We start from the raw sequence: 18,958 nt of genomic DNA, 5'->3' as shown, positions 1-18,958 counted from the left end.
GTATTAGTTGTAATACATAAAACACAATATTTTTTCTGTTTGTAGTAAATGTGTAGATATGAAGGTTGGCTTTATGAAGATAGTGATGAGTTACGTTCACTTTTTATTTTATAGAGTAACATTTCATTGTTTTATCACTGTTACAACACGTGGTGGCACTGCAGACCATGACTTTGAGAGTCATCTGAGCTCCTCCTTTACAGCAGCAGATTGTGCGTTGAAAGGGTGCAAATAACCAAGCCTTACAGTAGCTTCTGTGTCGTGGTTTCGGATTGTATCGACAGAGGACCGTTTTGTTGTTTTAATCGCTTTACATTAAAGAAATCGCAGGACATTTTCTTGCACAATCATGGATGTCACAGAATATTATGGCTTCTGGATCGTTTTATTTCTGTCTTTATGGAAATCTTCGCCTGGTCAGATTGTCTATTCCGTCTCCGAGGAGGTAAATAAAGGAACCGTGATCGGGAATATTGCAAAAGACCTCAAGATCAGCGCTCAGGAACTAGAATCACGCATGTTTCAGATTATGCCTGGATCAAATGCAAAGTATTTTGATGTAAATGTGAAAACGGGGTCGCTGTTTGTCAAAGACAGGATTGATCGCGAGGAGTTGTGTGGCACTAATCAGAAATGTACATTGAATTTAGAGGCTCTTTCTCAGAATCCTCACAGACTTCATCGGCTTGAAATTATTATTGTGGATGTGAACGACAATGCTCCGCTTTTCCCAGACAACACATATGTTATCAATGTTACAGAGATTGCAAACGAGGGGGAAAGATTTCCTCTTCCAATTGCAAAAGATTCAGATGTCGGCATTAATTCTCTGAAAGATTACAAACTCAGTTCCAATGAATATTTTTCTTTAGATGTTCATAGTGGGCAACAGAGTATGTTTGCTGAGTTAGTACTACAGAAAGCTTTAGATCGAGAGAAACAAGCCGTCATTCACGTAATACTAACCGCTATTGACGGAGGAAAACCTCCCAAATCTGGAACATTGAGCATTGTTGTTGACGTCATGGATGTAAATGATAATAAGCCTATTTTCAGCAAACCTTTGTACAAAGTTAAAGTAAAAGAAAACACTCCAATTGGAACCAAAATCGTTTCTGTTTCTGCCAGTGATTTGGATGAGGGCATTAACAGTGAAATTCAATATTCATTTCTTGGACGTGGAAATACAGATGAACTGAACCTGTTTAGCATTAATTCAGACTCTGGGGAAATTGTTGTTCAAGGACAAATTGATTATGAGGAACGGCCTGCATTTGAAATGCGTGTTCAGGCGAAAGATAAAGGCAACCATCCAAAAAGTACACACTGCAAAGTTTTAATAGAAGTTGTAGATGAAAATGACAATGTTCCAGAGATAGTTACGACTCCTCTGTTGGAAAGTGTGAAAGAGGACGCAAAATCAGGAACTGCTGTCGCTTTAGTCACAGTGTCTGATAAAGATGGAGGTAAAAATGGCATTGTGCACTGTGCGCTGAAAGGCTCGTTTCCTTTCAAACTGGAGACGTCATATAACAATCATTATTCTCTAGTGGTAGACGGACCTCTGGACAGAGAGAGTGTTTCTCTGTATAACATCACAATTACAGCTGCAGATGAAGGAGCTCCGCCTCTTTCCAGCAGCACTGTTATAACTGTACATATCTCTGATGTTAATGACAATGCCCCACATTTCCCAGCACCCGTTATTAACGCTTTTCTAAGTGAGAATGGTCAAGCTGGAGGTCTCGTGACAAAAGTGACAGCTGAGGATTCAGACACTGGTGAGAACGCAGAACTTTCATATTCACTGTTAGACAGTTCCAGCTCCAGCGTTCCTAAAACAACACTGATCAATATAAACTCTTTGAGTGGAGAAATATTCAGTTTGCAATCATTTAATCACGAAGAAACCAAAAGATTTCAGTTTGAAGTGATGGCAACAGACTCTGGTGTTCCTCCTCTGAGCAGTAATGTGACTGTAAATGTGTTTATTCTGGATGAGAATGACAACAGTCCGGTTATTTTAGCGCCTTATTCTGACCCTGGATCAGTTAATACTGAGAACATTCCCTACTCTGCTGAAGCGGGATACTTTGTAGCCAAGATCAGAGCTGTTGATGCTGACTCTGGATATAACGCACTTCTGTCTTATCATATGAGTGAACCCAAAGGAACGAATCTCTTCCGCATTGGAAGCAGCACTGGAGAAATAAGGACTAAGAGACGAATGAGTGACAATGACTTAAAAACTCACCCACTTATTATTACAGTGTCTGATAATGGAGAGCCATCACTCTCAGCGACTATGTCCATGGATGTTGTGGTTGTTGAGAGTCTGGATGACATAAAGACATCATTCAGAGAAGCTCCTGTCAAAGAGGAGAGTTTTTCCGATCTGAATCTGTATCTGCTCATCGCTATTGTCTCAGTGTCAGTCATCTTTTTACTGAGTCTCGTGGGTTTGATAGCAGTTAAATGCTACAGGACAGACGGCAGTTTCAGCAGGTACAGCGCTCCAGTGATCAGCACCCATCCAGACGGAAGCTGGTCCTTCTCTAAATCTACTCAACAGTATGACGTGTGTTTTAGTTCAGACACAATAAAGAGTGATGTAGTCGTTTTCCCCTCGCCGTTTCCACCAGCAGATGCGGAGTTGATCAGCATTAATAGTGGAGAAGACACTTTTTCCCGCACCCAAACTCTTCCTACCACTGGGAAGGTAAGACATTGAAACTTGCTTGTGTATTGCAGTTCACTGCTTGACTTGGAAAAGTAACATTTTTAGAAACGACTAAGTCAAATGTTTTCATTTTACTAAACTCTCATTACATTATTTTCCAGTTAAGATGAATAATAATAAAAAAAGGAAATATCGTTTTTATTTTATTTTTTATTTTATAACGCGCATGCTATAGATGACTCAAGATAATACTGAAAATACTGGACTGCTTAGACAAATTCGAAATATTATTTACATTTCTCACATGTTGTTAAGATTATACATTTTTCAGTTTTGCAAATGTAATAATTATCTCGTTACTCTGGCAATACAGTTCATATTTTGTATGCTGGAATAATTACCTTGTCATGATGTTTGTAAATTCGTTTGATTTAATACTTAACTGTAGCCTGTTTTGCACTTAAAGAGCAAAATAACTTATTTAACACGGGCGTTATATATTCCTTCTCAATGTTTGTATTTGCTGAAATACACAACATAACTTTTTTTTTATGTTTCGTAATGATTGCGTAGATATTGAAGGTTTTGTTTATGAATAGTTCACTCCTTCACGTGGAAAATTAGCATTCTTCCAAACGATTAAGTTGAATGTTTTCATTTTTCTTTATTTTCGACTTTAGATGTCAATGAAAATAATGTAAAAAAAAAAATGGACAAAAATAGTTAATATAGTTTTTATCTTATTTTGTTTTATTACGCGCACCCTACTCAGCCCTACAAAGGCAAAAGGCAGTAACTTCCTTTTTGGTCGAATATGAGTTATTGATATTTTTGGGACATTCAAGACCTCCTTTATCATGTGGATAAGTATCTTGAGTCAATTCCGTTGTTTTATCGAGACAATAATAGGTTGTCTTAACAGTTACTTCCAAAAACCCAAGAGAGACCAAGGCAGAACACCGTAACACCAGTTACCACTCTTTGCCTTTGTTTTATAACGCTCAAGTTGAGTTTGGATACTCTACTATTGTTTAGCTGTTGTTTAGAAGTTACCGTGTCAGCCTGGAGTTACAGTTTTCTGCCGGTATTTTACTGTCCATTAAAGTTTGCAGCGTTTTTATTACAGTGTAGCCTGTGTCATACATCTGTCACTGAAGCACAAATACTTGAGAGGTTGTTTTTACTAATAGCATTTAAGGATGGTTGAGATGGCTTTTGAAATGCCATGGTGACTAGATTTTATACAGATGTTACTAATGATTTTGTAAATGGTGAAGAGCAACCAAATATTGACTATGTGGAAGTTACCAATTTGCCTTAGTCTGACTTCTCACTTTTTGCAGACAATACAAAGGCAGAGTACAGTAACTTCAAAATAGGGGTCAAAAGTCAAGTTTGAGCTCAAGATTTTTTTTTTTTTAATGTAGACCATTTTCATTACTAAAACATCTAATTGACAGATTTCCAGTGTCCTACCTAATTTGGCTGGACAACTAAAACTCTTTAAAGTCATTTTTCTCAGTTCCACACTTTAGAGAATAAGGTATTTTGATTTTGTAGGGCAGTATTGTATGCTGGAATAATTACATTGTCATACAATACTGTTATTTGTAAATTCGATTTAACTGTAGCCTATTTTGTATTTAAAGTGCAAATTAACCAGTACCACGGACAGCGGCACTGATGTTGTATATTCCTTCTCAATATTTGTATTTGCTGGAATACACAGCTAAACGTTTTCTGTTTTGTAATGATTGCGTAAATGTGTAGGTTTAGATTTGATTGTATGATGTTTTGTTTATGTTTAGTTCACTCTACGTTTTATAGAAAAGTGTTTTGAAGTAACATCTCATTGTTTTATCACTGTTACAACACGTGGTGGCACTGCAGACCATGACTTTGAGAGTCATCTGAGCTCCTCCTTTACAGCAGCAGAATGTGCGTTGAAAGGGTGCAAATAACCAAGCCTTACAGTAGCTTCTGTGTCGTGGTTTCGGATTGTATCGAGAGAGGACCGTTTTGTTGTTTTAATCGCTTTACATTAAATAAATCGCAGGACATTTTCTTGCACAATCATGGATGTCACAGAATATTATGGCTTCTGGATCGTTTTATTTCTGTCTTTATGGAAATCTTCGCCTGGTCAGATTGTCTATTCCGTCTCCGAGGAGGTAAATAAAGGAACCGTGATCGGGAATATTGCAAAAGACCTCAAGATCAGCGCTCAGGAACTAGAATCACGCATGTTTCAGATTATGCCTGGATCAAATGCAAAGTATTTTGATGTAAATGTGAAAACGGGGTCGCTGTTTGTCAAAGACAGGATTGATCGCGAGGAGTTGTGTGGCACTAATCAGAAATGTACATTGAATTTAGAGGCTCTTTCTCAGAATCCTCACAGACTTCACAGGCTTGAAATTATTATTGTGGATGTGAACGACAATGCTCCGCTTTTTCCTGACAGCAAATATTTTATCAATGTTACAGAGAATGCAAACGATGGGGACAGATTTCCTCTTCCAATTGCAAAAGATTCAGATGTTGGCATTAATTCTCTGAAAGATTACAAACTCAGTTCAAATGAACATTTTTCTTTAGATGTTCATAGCGGGCAAAAGAGTATGTCAGCTGAGTTAGTACTACAGAAAGCTTTAGATCGAGAGAAACAAGCCATCATTCACTTAATACTAACCGCTATTGACGGAGGAAAACCTCCCAAATCTGGAACATTGAGTATTGTTGTTGACGTCATGGATGTAAATGATAATAAGCCTATTTTCAGCAAACCTTTGTACAAAGTTAAAGTAAAAGAAAACACTCCAATTGGAACCAAAATCGTTTCTGTTTCTGCCAGTGATTTGGATGAGGGCATTAACAGTGAAATTCAATATTCATTTCTTGGCAATACTGATGAACTGAACCTGTTTAGCATTAATTCTGACTCTGGGGAAATTGTTGTTCAAGGACAAATTGATTACGAGGAAGATTCTGCTATAGAACTCCGTGTTCAGGCGAGAGATAAAGGCAGCCCTCCAAAAAGTACACACTGCAAAGTTTTAATAGAAGTTATGGATGAAAATGACAATGTTCCAGAGATAGTTACAACTCCTCTGTTGGAAAGTGTGAAAGAGGACGCAAAATCAGGAACTGCTGTCGCTTTAGTCACAGTGTCTGATAAAGATGGAGGTAAAAATGGCATTGTTTACTGTGCGCTGAAAGGCTTGTTTCCTTTCAAACTGGAGACGTCATATAACAATCATTATTCTCTAGTGGTAGACGGACCTCTGGACAGAGAGAGTGTTTCTCTGTATAACATCACAATTACAGCTGCAGATGAAGGAGCTCCGCCTCTTTCCAGCAGCACTGTTATAACTGTACATATCTCTGATGTTAATGACAATGCCCCACATTTCCCAGCACCCGTTATTAACGCTTTTCTAAGTGAGAATGGTCAAGCTGGAGGTCTCGTGACAAAAGTGACAGCTGAGGATTCAGACACTGGTGAGAACGCAGAACTTTCATATTCACTGTTAGACAGTTCCAGCTCCAGCGTTCCTATAACAACACTGATCAATATAAACTCTTTGAGTGGAGAAATATTCAGTTTGCAATCATTTAATCACGAAGAAACCAAAAGATTTCAGTTTGAAGTGATGGCAACAGACTCTGGTGTTCCTCCTCTGAGCAGTAATGTGACTGTAAATGTGTTTATTCTTGATGAGAATGACAACAGTCCGGTTATTTTAGCCCCTTATTCTGACCCTGGATCAGTTAATACTGAGAACATTCCCTACTCTGCTGAAGCGGGATACTTTGTAGCCAAGATCAGAGCTGTTGATGCTGACTCTGGATATAACGCACTTCTGTCTTATCATATGAGTGAACCCAAAGGAACGAATCTCTTCCGCATTGGAAGCAGCACTGGAGAAATAAGGACTAAGAGACGAATGAGTGACAATGACTTAAAAACTCACCCACTTAGTATTACAGTGTCTGATAATGGAGAGCCATCACTCTCAGCGACTATGTCCATGGATGTTGTGGTTGTTGAGAGTCTGGATGACATAAAGACATCATTCAGAGAAGCTCCTGTCAAAGAGGAGAGTTTTTCCGATCTGAATCTGTATCTGCTCATCGCTATTGTCTCAGTGTCAGTCATCTTTTTACTGAGTCTCGTGGGTTTGATAGCAGTTAAATGCTACAGGACAGACGGCAGTTTCAGCAGGTACAGCGCTCCAGTGATCAGCACCCATCCAGACGGAAGCTGGTCCTTCTCTAAATCTACTCAACAGTATGACGTGTGTTTTAGTTCAGACACAATAAAGAGTGATGTAGTCGTTTTCCCCTCGCCGTTTCCACCAGCAGACGCGGAGTTGATCAGCATTAATAGTGGAGAAGACACTTTCACACGCACCCAAACACTTCCTAACTCAGAGAAGGTAAGACAATGGTGATTTCTCCTTATATATTAGTCTATTATTTATTTGAAACAAATGTTCAAGCTTGAAAAAATTGTTTAGCTCTCATTACTTTTTCGGGAATTTTCATTATGTGTCCATAACTCAATGTTTTTTCATGTTACTTTTGATCGAATGGTAGTAGAACAAAATATGCCCAGTCATACTCGTTCTTCCAATGGAAAGAAAAAAATAGATATAGCTATGTCTCTTTACTTATTTGTGGTAAAAGCTCATGGTTCACTTTTTGTTACCTTGGAAATATTTCGACATTCAGAACCACTTGTTTAATAGTTCCTGGAATTCTGACCAACCACGTTGCATTTTGCTATATTGGAATATTTTGATGTGCTAACATTTTGCCAACAATGATGGAGGATTGTTTTATTATTATTCGCACGTTGCATCAATAATGGACAAAAAAAAGCGCCTTTAAGTTTCATTTTTCTATTTCCACAAATAGACCCTCTCTGAAATTGTTGACCATCATCCTCAATCTACATTTAGGACTTATTAGCAAAACAAAAATTGCAAAAACCGTGATTATTATTATTATTAATTATCTTGTTTTTGATTTTTTTTCCGAGGTGCTATCAGATTTGCAGAATTTCAGAACTGGACAGCGACAATTGTGCGTGTAACACCCTTATGCAACTGCCATTTTTTAGTCATGTTTTGTTAATGATTTAAACACGAACCTGCTAATTTGAAGTCCTGCCTCTTTGCGAATGTGCATTTATTTTTGTAAAACGTCTACACTGGTATTCATTGTGGAATGTGATTAGTAGAGAGTTCATCTGGCATTTAAGATAATCTCATCGCACAAACCCTTCTTTTCCTCTCTGTTCTATTTTGTCGTGGAAGTGCATTAAATAAATTAAAATCACACATTACAGAGCTTTTATTTCTTTTCATTTGAAGCTATTCGGTGCACTGCGATTCCATTAGAAACCACCTGGAGTCGCTGTTAACCGTACAAAAATTGAGGGCCATAATTTCTCGCGTATTTGTATATCTCCTCCTTCCAAAGCACCATTCCTAAACCATCTCATATCAGCGGTGTCGTCTAGGCTGTGTAGTGAACCACAATTCAGCTGGTTTTATTTGTTTTGACTCGATGTTTATTTGTCTCGATTAGATTTTGAATTGTTGAGCAGAGATGAATCAATATGTTGGATCTATATGGACTGCGATTCTGCTGTCTTATTGTTGGACATTATCCTCCGGTCAGATTGCCTATTCCGTCTCAGAGGAAATTAATGTGGGAACCGTTTTCGGCAATATAGCAAAAGATCTTCTCATCAATGTGCTGGAACTGGAACCTCGTATGTTTCAGATTGTATATGGAACCAACAAAAGGTATTTCGGGGTGAATTTAAAGACTGGGACTCTGTTTGTGAACAATCGAATTGATCGGGAATCGCTCTGCTCTACTGATGAGAAATGCACGATGCTCGTAGAAGCGATGGCTCATAATCCATTGAGTCTGTATAGAATAGAAATACATATAATTGACATCAATGATAACGCGCCATCGTTTCCGATTAGCAGTCAGATATTGAACATAACAGAAGTCTCCTCTCTTGGAGAGACATTTTCTCTTCCTTTGGCTGAAGATCCGGATTCAGGCAACAATGCGGTTAAAACCTACAAGCTTAGTCCCAACGAGCACTTTTCTCTGGATGTGCAGAACGTAGAACAGAGTGTTACTGTCGAACTGGCGCTGATTAAAGCTTTAGATCGAGAAAAACAGCCTGTCATTCATCTAACACTGATAGCTGTTGATGGAGGGAAACCTGCAATGTCTGGAACACTAGAGATAATCGTCAATGTTTTGGATTTTAACGACAACCCTCCAGTTTTTAACAAATCTCTTTACAAAGTGAAAGTGAACGAAAATATTGCCACGGGCTCCCAAATCATCTCCCTTTCCGCTTCTGATTTAGATGAGGGAATAAATAGCGATATTACATTTTCTATTGTCAAGCAAGGCAGTAGCAAAGCGTCAGATCTGTTTTCAATTGATCCCGATAGCGGACTTATAACAGTTAAAGGTAATGTTGATTATGAAGAGAATGCTGCTGTTGAGTTGAGGGTGGAGGCCAAAGATAAAGGCCAACCTCCTAAGAGTTCACAGTGTAAGGTGTTAGTTGAAGTGGTTGATGTGAATGACAATCCACCCGAGCTGATGGTGACCTCTTTGGCCAGTACTATTAAAGAGGATTCAAAAGTCGGAACAGCTGTGGCTCTAATTACAATCTCTGATAAAGACGGAGGTAAAAATGGAATAGTGCTCTGCAGTATTGTAGGTCAGGTGCCGTTTAAGATCGAGTCCTCTTATAAAAACTACTACTCTTTAGTTGTAGATGGAGCACTGGACAGAGAAGAAATTGCCTATTTTAATATCACAATAATAGCTTCAGATGAAGGGACCCCTTCACTCTCTAGTACCAGTGTTATCACAGTTCATATATCTGATGTGAATGACAATGCGCCACGCTTCCCAGAAGGCGTGATGAACGTGTATCTGAAGGAAAACAGCCCGGCTGGTGCTATTATTGCGACAGTGACCGCGCAGGATCCAGACATCAACAAGAACGCTCATATTTCGTATACTTTAATCAGCAGGGACAAAACTGTGATTCCATTCATCTCTATGATTGACGTAAATAGTGAGAGTGGAGACTTATACAGCAAACAATCATTTAACTACGAAGATCTTAAATCATTTCAGTTTGAAATTCAGGCGACAGATTCGGGTCTTCCATCACTAAGCAGCATCTTGACAGTAAATATTTTTATAACTGATGAGAATGACAACAGTCCGGTTATTTTAGCGCCTTATTCTGACCCAGGATCAGTTAATACTGAGAACATTCCCTACTCTGCTGAAGCGGGATACTTTGTAGCCAAGATCAGAGCTGTTGATGCTGACTCTGGATATAACGCACTTCTGTCTTATCATATGAGTGAACCCAAAGGAACGAATCTCTTCCGCATTGGAAGCAGCACTGGAGAAATAAGGACTAAGAGACGAATGAGTGACAATGACTTAAAAACTCACCCACTTATTATTACAGTGTCTGATAATGGAGAGCCATCACTCTCAGCGACTATGTCCATGGATGTTGTGGTTGTTGAGAGTCTGGATGACATAAAGACATCATTCAGAGAAGCTCCTGTCAAAGAGGAGAGTTTTTCCGATCTGAATCTGTATCTGCTCATCGCTATTGTCTCAGTGTCAGTCATCTTTTTACTGAGTCTCGTGGGTTTGATAGCAGTTAAATGCTACAGGACAGACGGCAGTTTCAGCAGGTACAGCGCTCCAGTGATCAGCACCCATCCAGACGGAAGCTGGTCCTTCTCTAAATCTACTCAACAGTATGACGTGTGTTTTAGTTCAGACACAATAAAGAGTGATGTAGTCGTTTTCCCCTCGCCGTTTCCACCAGCAGACGCGGAGTTGATCAGCATTAATAGTGGAGAAGACACTTTCACACGCACCCAAACACTTCCTAACTCAGAGAAGGTAAGACAATGGTGATTTCTCCTTATATATTAGTCTATTATTTATTTGAAACAAATGTTCAAGCTTGAAAAAATTGTTTAGCTCTCATTACTTTTTCGGGAATTTTCATTATGTGTCCATAACTCAATGTTTTTCATGTTACTTTTGATCAAATGGTAGAAGAACATAATATGCCCACTCATACTCGTTCTTCCAATGGAAAGAAAAAAATAGATATAGCTATGTCTCTTTACTTATTTGTGGTAAAAGCTCATGGTTCACTTTTTGTTACCTTGGAAATATTTCGACATTCAGAACCACTTGTATAATAGTTCCTATAATTCTGACCAACCACGTTGCATTTTGCTATATTGGAATATTTTGATGTGCTAACATTTTGCCAACAATGATGGAGGATTGTTTTATTATTATTCGCACGTTGCATCAATAATGGACAAAAAAAGCGCCTTTAAGTTTCATTTTTCTATTTCCACAAATAGACCCTCTCTGAAATTGTTGACCATCATCCTCAATCTACATTTAGGACTTATTAGCAAAACAAAAATTGCAAAAACCATGATTATTATTATGATTAATTATCTTGTTTTTGATTTTTTTTCCGAGGTGCTATCCGATTTCCTAAGCAGAATTTCAGAACTGGACAGCGACAATTGTGCGTGTAACCCTTATGCAACTGCCATTTTTTTAGTCATGTTTTGTTAATGATTTAAACACGAACCTGCTAATTTGAAGTCCTGTCTCTTTGCGAATGTGCTTTTATTTTTGCAAAACGTCTGCACTGGTATTCATTGTGGAATGTGATTAGTAGAGAGTTCATCTGGCATTTAAGATAATCTCATCGCACAAACCCTTCTTTTCCTCTCTGATCTATTTTGTCGTGGAAGTGCATTAAATAAATTAAAATCACACATTACAGAGCTTTTATTTCTTTTCATTTGAAGCTATTCGGTGCACTGCGATTCCATTAGAAACCACCTGGAGTCGCTGTTAACCGTACAAAAATTGAGGGCCATAATTTCTCGCGTATTTGTATATCTCCTCCTTCCAAAGCACCATTCCTAAACCATCTCATATCAGCGGTGTCGTCTAGGCTGTGTAGTGAACCACAATTCAGCTGGTTTTATTTGTTTTGACTCGATGTTTATTTGTCTCGATTAGATTTTGAATTGTTGAGCAGAGATGAATCAATATGTTGGATCTATATGGACTGCGATTCTGCTGTCTTATTGTTGGACATTATCCTCCGGTCAGATTGCCTATTCCGTCTCAGAGGAAATTAATGTGGGAACCGTTTTCGGCAATATAGCAAAAGATCTTCTCATCAATGTGCTGGAACTGGAACCTCGTATGTTTCAGATTGTATATGGAACCAACAAAAGGTATTTCGGGGTGAATTTAAAGACTGGGACTCTGTTTGTGAACAATCGAATTGATCGGGAATCGCTCTGCTCTACTGATGAGAAATGCACGATGCTCGTAGAAGCGATGGCTCATAATCCATTGAGTCTGTATAGAATAGAAATACATATAATTGACATCAATGATAACGCGCCATCGTTTCCGATTAGCAGTCAGATATTGAACATAACAGAAGTCTCCTCTCTTGGAGAGACATTTTCTCTTCCTTTGGCTGAAGATCCGGATTCAGGCAACAATGCGGTTAAAACCTACAAGCTTAGTCCCAACGAGCACTTTTCTCTGGATGTGCAGAACGTAGAACAGAGTGTTACTGTCGAACTGGCGCTGATTAAAGCTTTAGATCGAGAAAAACAGCCTGTCATTCATCTAACACTGACAGCTGTTGATGGAGGGAAACCTGCAATGTCTGGAACATTAGAGATAATCGTCAATGTTTTGGATTTTAACGACAACCCTCCAGTTTTTAACAAATCTCTTTACAAAGTGAAAGTGAACGAAAATATTGCCACGGGCTCCCAAATCATCTCCCTTTCCGCTTCTGATTTAGATGAGGGAATAAATAGCGATATTACATTTTCTATTGTCAAGCAAGGCAGTAGCAAAGCGTCAGATCTGTTTTCAATTGATCCCGATAGCGGACTTATAACAGTTAAAGGTAATGTTGATTATGAAGAGAATGCTGCTGTTGAGTTGAGGGTGGAGGCCAAAGATAAAGGCCAACCTCCTAAGAGTTCACAGTGTAAGGTGTTAGTTGAAGTGGTTGATGTGAATGACAATCCACCCGAGCTGATGGTGACCTCTTTGGCCAGTACTATTAAAGAGGATTCAAAAGTCGGAACAGCTGTGGCTCTAATTACAATCTCTGATAAAGACGGAGGTAAAAATGGAATAGTGCTCTGCAGTATTGTAGGTCAGGTGCCGTTTAAGATCGAGTCCTCTTATAAAAACTACTACTCTTTAGTTGTAGATGGAGCACTGGACAGAGAAGAAATTGCCTATTTTAATATCACAATAATAGCTTCAGATGAAGGGACCCCTTCACTCTCTAGTACCAGTGTTATCACAGTTCATATATCTGATGTGAATGACAATGCGCCACGCTTCCCAGAAGGCGTGATGAACGTGTATCTGAAGGAAAACAGCCCGGCTGGTGCTATTATTGCGACAGTGACCGCGCAGGATCCAGACATCAACAAGAACGCTCATATTTCGTATACTTTAATCAGCAGGGACAAAACTGTGATTCCATTCATCTCTATGATTGACGTAAATAGTGAGAGTGGAGACTTATACAGCAAACAATCATTTAACTACGAAGATCTTAAATCATTTCAGTTTGAAATTCAGGCGACAGATTCGGGTCTTCCATCACTAAGCAGCATCTTGACAGTAAATGTTTTTATAACTGATGAGAATGACAACAGTCCGGTTATTTTAGCGCCTTATTCTGACCCAGGATCAGTTAATACTGAGAACATTCCCTACTCTGCTGAAGCGGGATACTTTGTAGCCAAGATCAGAGCTGTTGATGCTGACTCTGGATATAACGCACTTCTGTCTTATCATATGAGTGAACCCAAAGGAACGAATCTCTTCCGCATTGGAAGCAGCACTGGAGAAATAAGGACTAAGAGACGAATGAGTGACAATGACTTAAAAACTCACCCACTTATTATTACAGTGTCTGATAATGGAGAGCCATCACTCTCAGCGACTATGTCCATGGATGTTGTGGTTGTTGAGAGTCTGGATGACATAAAGACATCATTCAGAGAAGCTCCTGTCAAAGAGGAGAGTTTTTCCGATCTGAATCTGTATCTGCTCATCGCTATTGTCTCAGTGTCAGTCATCTTTTTACTGAGTCTCGTGGGTTTGATAGCAGTTAAATGCTACAGGACAGACGGCAGTTTCAGCAGGTACAGCGCTCCAGTGATCAGCACCCATCCAGACGGAAGCTGGTCCTTCTCTAAATCTACTCAACAGTATGACGTGTGTTTTAGTTCAGACACAATAAAGAGTGATGTAGTCGTTTTCCCCTCGCCGTTTCCACCAGCAGACGCGGAGTTGATCAGCATTAATAGTGGAGAAGACACTTTTTCTCGCACCCAAACTCTTCCTACCACTGGGAAGGTAAGACATTTTGTTTGTGTATTGCAGTTCACTGCTTGACTTGGATAATTAACATTTTTAGAAACGATTAAGTCGAATATTTTCATCTTCTAAACTCTCATTACAGATTATTTTCCAGTTTAGATGAATAGAAAAAAAGGAAATTTATTTTTTTTAAACATTTTATTACGCACATGCTATAGATGACTCAAGATAATACTGAAAATACTGGACTGCTTTGACAAATTCGAAATATTATTTAAAATTCTCACATGTTGTTAAGATTATACCTTTTTCTGTTTTGAAAATTAGTTCATTATCTCGTGACTCTGACAATACAGTTCATATTTTGTATGATGGAATAAGTACCATGTCATACAATACTGATGTTTGTAAATTCGTTTGATTTATGGTTTAACTGTAGCCTGTTTTGCATTTAAAGCGCAAAATAACTTCATTATCACGGCCGTTATTTATTCCTTCTCAATGATTGTTTGCTAAAATAGGCCTACACAACAAAAAAAATTCTGTTTCGTAATGATTACGTAGACATGAAGGTTTTGTTTATGAATAGTTAACTGCTTGACTTGAAAAATTAACATTCTTTGAAACGATTAAGTTTAATGTTTTAATTTTTCATTATTTTCCAGTTTAGATGTCAATGAAAATCATTTAAAAAATAGTATAAAAATAGTAAATATCGTTTTTATCTTATTTTTATTTTATTACGCGTATCCTATATATATATATATATAGCCTATATATATAAAAATCGAATTTACAAACAACAAGATTGCATAACAATGTAATTATTTCAGTATACAATACATTCATATATATATGAATGTATTGTATACTGGAATAATTACATTGTTATGCAATCTTGTTGTTTGTAAATTCGATTTATGGTTTAACTGTAGCATATTTTGTATTTAAAGTTCAAATTAACCAGTACCACGGACAGCGGCACTGATGTTGTATATTCCTTCTCAATATTTGTATTTGCTGGAATACACAGCTAAACGTTTTCTGTTTCGTAATGATTGCGTAAATATGTAGGTATATATTTGAATTTATGATGTTTTGTTTATGTTTAGTTCACTCTTCATTTTATAGAAAAGTGTATGAAGTAACATCTCATTGTTTCATCACTGTTACAACACGTGGTGGCACTGCAGACCATGACTTTGAGAGTCATCTGAGCTCCTCCTTTACAGCAGCAGAATGTGCGTTGAAAGGGTGCAAATAACCAAGCCTTACAGTAGCTTCTGTGTCGTGGTTTCGGATTGTATCGAGAAAGGACCGTTTTGTTGTTTTAATCGCTTTTACATTAAATAAATCGCAGGACATTTTCTTGCACAATCATGGATGTCACAGAATATTATGGCTACTGGATCGTTTTATTTCTGTCTTTATGGAAATCTTCGCCTGGTCAGATTGTCTATTCCGTCTCCGAGGAGGTAAATAAAGGAACCGTGATCGGGAATATTGCAAAAGACCTCAAGATCAGCGCTCAGGAACTAGAATCACGCATGTTTCAGATTATGCCTGGATCAAATGCAAAGTATTTTGATGTAAATGTGAAAACGGGGTCGCTGTTTGTCAAAGACAGGATTGATCGCGAGGAGTTGTGTGGCACTAATCAGAAATGTACATTGAATTTAGAGGCTCTTTCTCAGAATCCTCACAGACTTCATCGGCTTGAAATTATTATTGTGGATGTGAACGACAATGCTCCGCTTTTTCCTGACAACAAATATTTTATCAATGTTACAGAGGATGCAAACGACGGGGACAGATTTCCTCTTCCAATTGCAAAAGATTCAGATGTCGGCAGTAATTCTCTGAAAGATTACAAACTCAGTTCAAACGAATATTTTACTTTAGATGTTCATAGTGGGCAACAGAGTATGTTTGCTGAGTTAGTACTACAGAAAGCTTTAGATCGAGAGAAACAAGCCGTCATTCACTTAATACTAACCGCTATTGACGGAGGAAAACCTCCCAAATCTGGAACATTGAGTATTGTTGTTGACGTCATGGATGTAAATGATAATAAGCCTATTTTCAGCAAACCTTTGTACAAAGTTAAAGTAAAAGAAAACACACCAATTGGAACCAAAATCGTTTCTGTTTCTGCCAGTGATTTGGATGAGGGCATTAACAGTGAAATTCAATATTCATTTCTTGGACGTGGAAATACAGATGAACTGAACCTGTTTAGCATTAATTCTGACTCTGGGGAAATTGTGGTTCAAGGACAAATTGATTATGAAGAACGGCCTGCATTTGAAATGCGTGTTCAGGCAAAAGATAAAGCCAGCCATCCAAAAAGTGCACACTGCAAAGTTTTAATAGAAGTTATGGATGAAAATGACAATGTGCCACAGATAGTTACGACTCCTCTGTTGGAAAGTGTGAAAGAGGACGCAAAACTGGGAACTGCTGTCGCTTTAGTCACAGTGTCTGATAAAGATGGAGGTAAAAATGGCATTGTGCACTGTGCGCTGAAAGGCTTGTTTCCTTTCAAACTGGAGACGTCATATAACAATCATTATTCTCTAGTGGTAGACGGACCTCTGGACAGAGAGAGTGTTTCTCTGTATAACATCACAATTACAGCTGCAGATGAAGGATCTCCACCTCTTTCCAGCAGCACTGTTATAACTGTACATATCTCTGATGTTAATGACAATGCCCCACATTTCCCAGCACCCGTTATTAACGCTTTTCTAAGTGAGAATGGTCAAGCTGGAGGTCTCGTGACAAAAGTGACAGCTGAGGATTCAGACACTGGTGAGAACGCAGAACTTTCATATTCACTGTTAGACAGTTCCAGCTCCAGCGTTCCTATAACAACACTGATCAATATAAACTCTTTGAGTGGAGAAATATTCAGTTTGCAATCATTTAATCACGAAGAAACCAAAAGATTTCAGTTTGAAGTGATGGCAACAGACTCTGGTGTTCCTCCTCTGAGCAGTAATGTGACTGTAAATGTGTTTATTCTGGATGAGAATGACAACAGTCCGGTTATGTTAGCCCCTTATTCTGACCCTGGATCAGTTAATACTGAGAACATTCCCTACTCTGCTGAAGCGGGATACTTTGTAGCCAAGATCAGAGCTGTTGATGCTGACTCTGGATATAACGCACTTCTGTCTTATCATATGAGTGAACCCAAAGGAACGAATCTCTTCCGCATTGGAAGCAGCACTGGAGAAATAAGGACTAAGAGACGAATGAGTGACAATGACTTAAAAACTCACCCACTTATTATTACAGTGTCTGATAATGGAGAGCCATCACTCTCAGCGACTATGTCCATGGATGTTGTGGTTGTTGAGAGTCTGGATGACATAAAGACATCATTCAGAGAAGCTCCTGTCAAAGAGGAGAGTTTTTCCGATCTGAATCTGTATCTGCTCATCGCTATTGTCTCAGTGTCAGTCATCTTTTTACTGAGTCTCGTGGGTTTGATAGCAGTTAAATGCTACAGGACAGACGGCAGTTTCAGCAGGTACAGCGCTCCAGTGATCAGCACCCATCCAGACGGAAGCTGGTCCTTCTCTAAATCTACTCAACAGTATGACGTGTGTTTTAGTTCAGACACAATAAAGAGTGATGTAGTCGTTTTCCCCTCACCGTTTCCACCAGCAGACGCGGAGTTGATCAGCATTAATAGTGGAGAAGACACTTTTTCTCGCACCCAAACTCTTCCTACCACTGGGAAGGTAAGACATTTTGTTTGTGTATTGCAGTTCACTGCTTGACTTGGATAATTAACATTTTTAGAAACGATTAAGTCGAATATTTTCATCTTCTAAACTCTCATTACAGATTATTTTCCAGTTTAGATGAATAGAAAAAAAGGAAATGTATTTTTTTTTTATTTATTACGCACATGCTATAGATGACTCAAGATAATACTGAAAATACTGGACTGCTTTGACAAATTCGAAATATTATTTAAAATTCTCACATTTTGTTAAGATTATACCTTTTTCTGTTTTGAAAATTAGTTCATTATCTCGTGACTCTGACAATACAGTTCATATTTTGTATGATGGAATAATTACCATGTCATACAATACTGATGTTTGTAAATGCGTTTGATTTATGGTTTAATTGTAGCCTGTTTTGCATTTAAAGCGCAAAATAACTTCATTATCACGGCCGTTATTTATTCCTTCTCAATGATTGTTTGCTAAAATAGGCCTACACAACAAAAAAAATTCTGTTTCGTAATGATTACGTAGACATGAAGGTTTTGTTTATGAATAGTTAACTGCTTGACTTGAAAAATTAACATTCTTTGAAACGATTAAGTTTAATGTTTTAATTTTTCATTATTTTCCAGTTTAGATGTCAATGAAAATCATTTAAAAAATAGTATAAAAATAGTAAATATCGTTTTTATCTTATTTTTATTTTATTACGCGCATCCTATATATATATATATATATATATATATATATATATATATATATATATATATATATATATATATATATATATATATATATATATATATATATATATATATATATATATATATATATATATAAAATCGAATTTACAAACAACAAGATTGCATAACAATGTAATTATTCCAGTATACAATACATTCATATATATATGAATGTATTGTATACTGGAATAATTACATTGTTATGCAATCTTGTTGTTTGTAAATTCGATTTAACTGTAGCATATTTTGTATTTAAAGTTCAAATGAGCCAGTACCACGGACAGCGGCACTGA

General features: G+C 37.8%; 3 protein-coding genes and 1 pseudogene across 4 annotated transcripts in view; all 4 read left to right on the top strand.

Moving 5' to 3' along the window:
• Nucleotides 1-349: 349 nt before the first annotated feature.
• On the top strand, nucleotides 350-2,731 carry LOC307118598 (protocadherin alpha-2-like; the record flags this gene model as incomplete). The annotated part of the gene is made up of 1 exon (XM_079804280.1): nucleotides 350-2,731. The coding sequence occupies one exon, from the start codon at nucleotides 350-352 to the stop codon at nucleotides 2,729-2,731; it is 2,382 nt and encodes a 793-aa protein (XP_079660406.1).
• Nucleotides 2,732-4,755: 2,024 nt separating this feature from the next.
• On the top strand, nucleotides 4,756-11,728 carry LOC307119120 (uncharacterized protein; the record flags this gene model as incomplete). Its single annotated transcript, XM_079805200.1, has 4 exons — nucleotides 4,756-7,130; nucleotides 8,168-8,196; nucleotides 8,295-10,666; nucleotides 11,717-11,728. 4 exons carry the CDS (start codon nucleotides 4,756-4,758, stop codon nucleotides 11,726-11,728), a joined length of 4,788 nt encoding a protein of 1,595 aa, XP_079661326.1.
• Nucleotides 11,729-11,845: 117 nt separating this feature from the next.
• LOC307119119 (protocadherin alpha-7-like) lies at nucleotides 11,846-14,254 on the top strand (the record flags this gene model as incomplete). Its single annotated transcript, XM_079805199.1, has 1 exon — nucleotides 11,846-14,254. One exon carries the CDS (start codon nucleotides 11,846-11,848, stop codon nucleotides 14,252-14,254), a length of 2,409 nt encoding a protein of 802 aa, XP_079661325.1.
• A 1,304-nt stretch (nucleotides 14,255-15,558) lies between these two features.
• The window catches only part of LOC307118599 (protocadherin-10-like), a 76,409-nt pseudogene continuing 73,009 nt past the window's right edge, over nucleotides 15,559-18,958 (top strand). Inside the window, exon 1 of the transcript in view lies at nucleotides 15,559-16,155. The product of the transcript in view is annotated as a protocadherin-10-like (transcript). The remainder of the gene's footprint in view (nucleotides 16,156-18,958) is intronic.

This window comes from Gobio gobio (genome assembly GCF_949357685.1).
Source record: "Gobio gobio genome assembly, chromosome: 22".
Classification (NCBI taxonomy): Eukaryota; Metazoa; Chordata; class Actinopteri; order Cypriniformes; family Gobionidae; genus Gobio; species Gobio gobio.
Note: the sequence above shows the minus strand (reverse complement) of the source record. Positions and strands in the feature narration are given on the sequence as shown.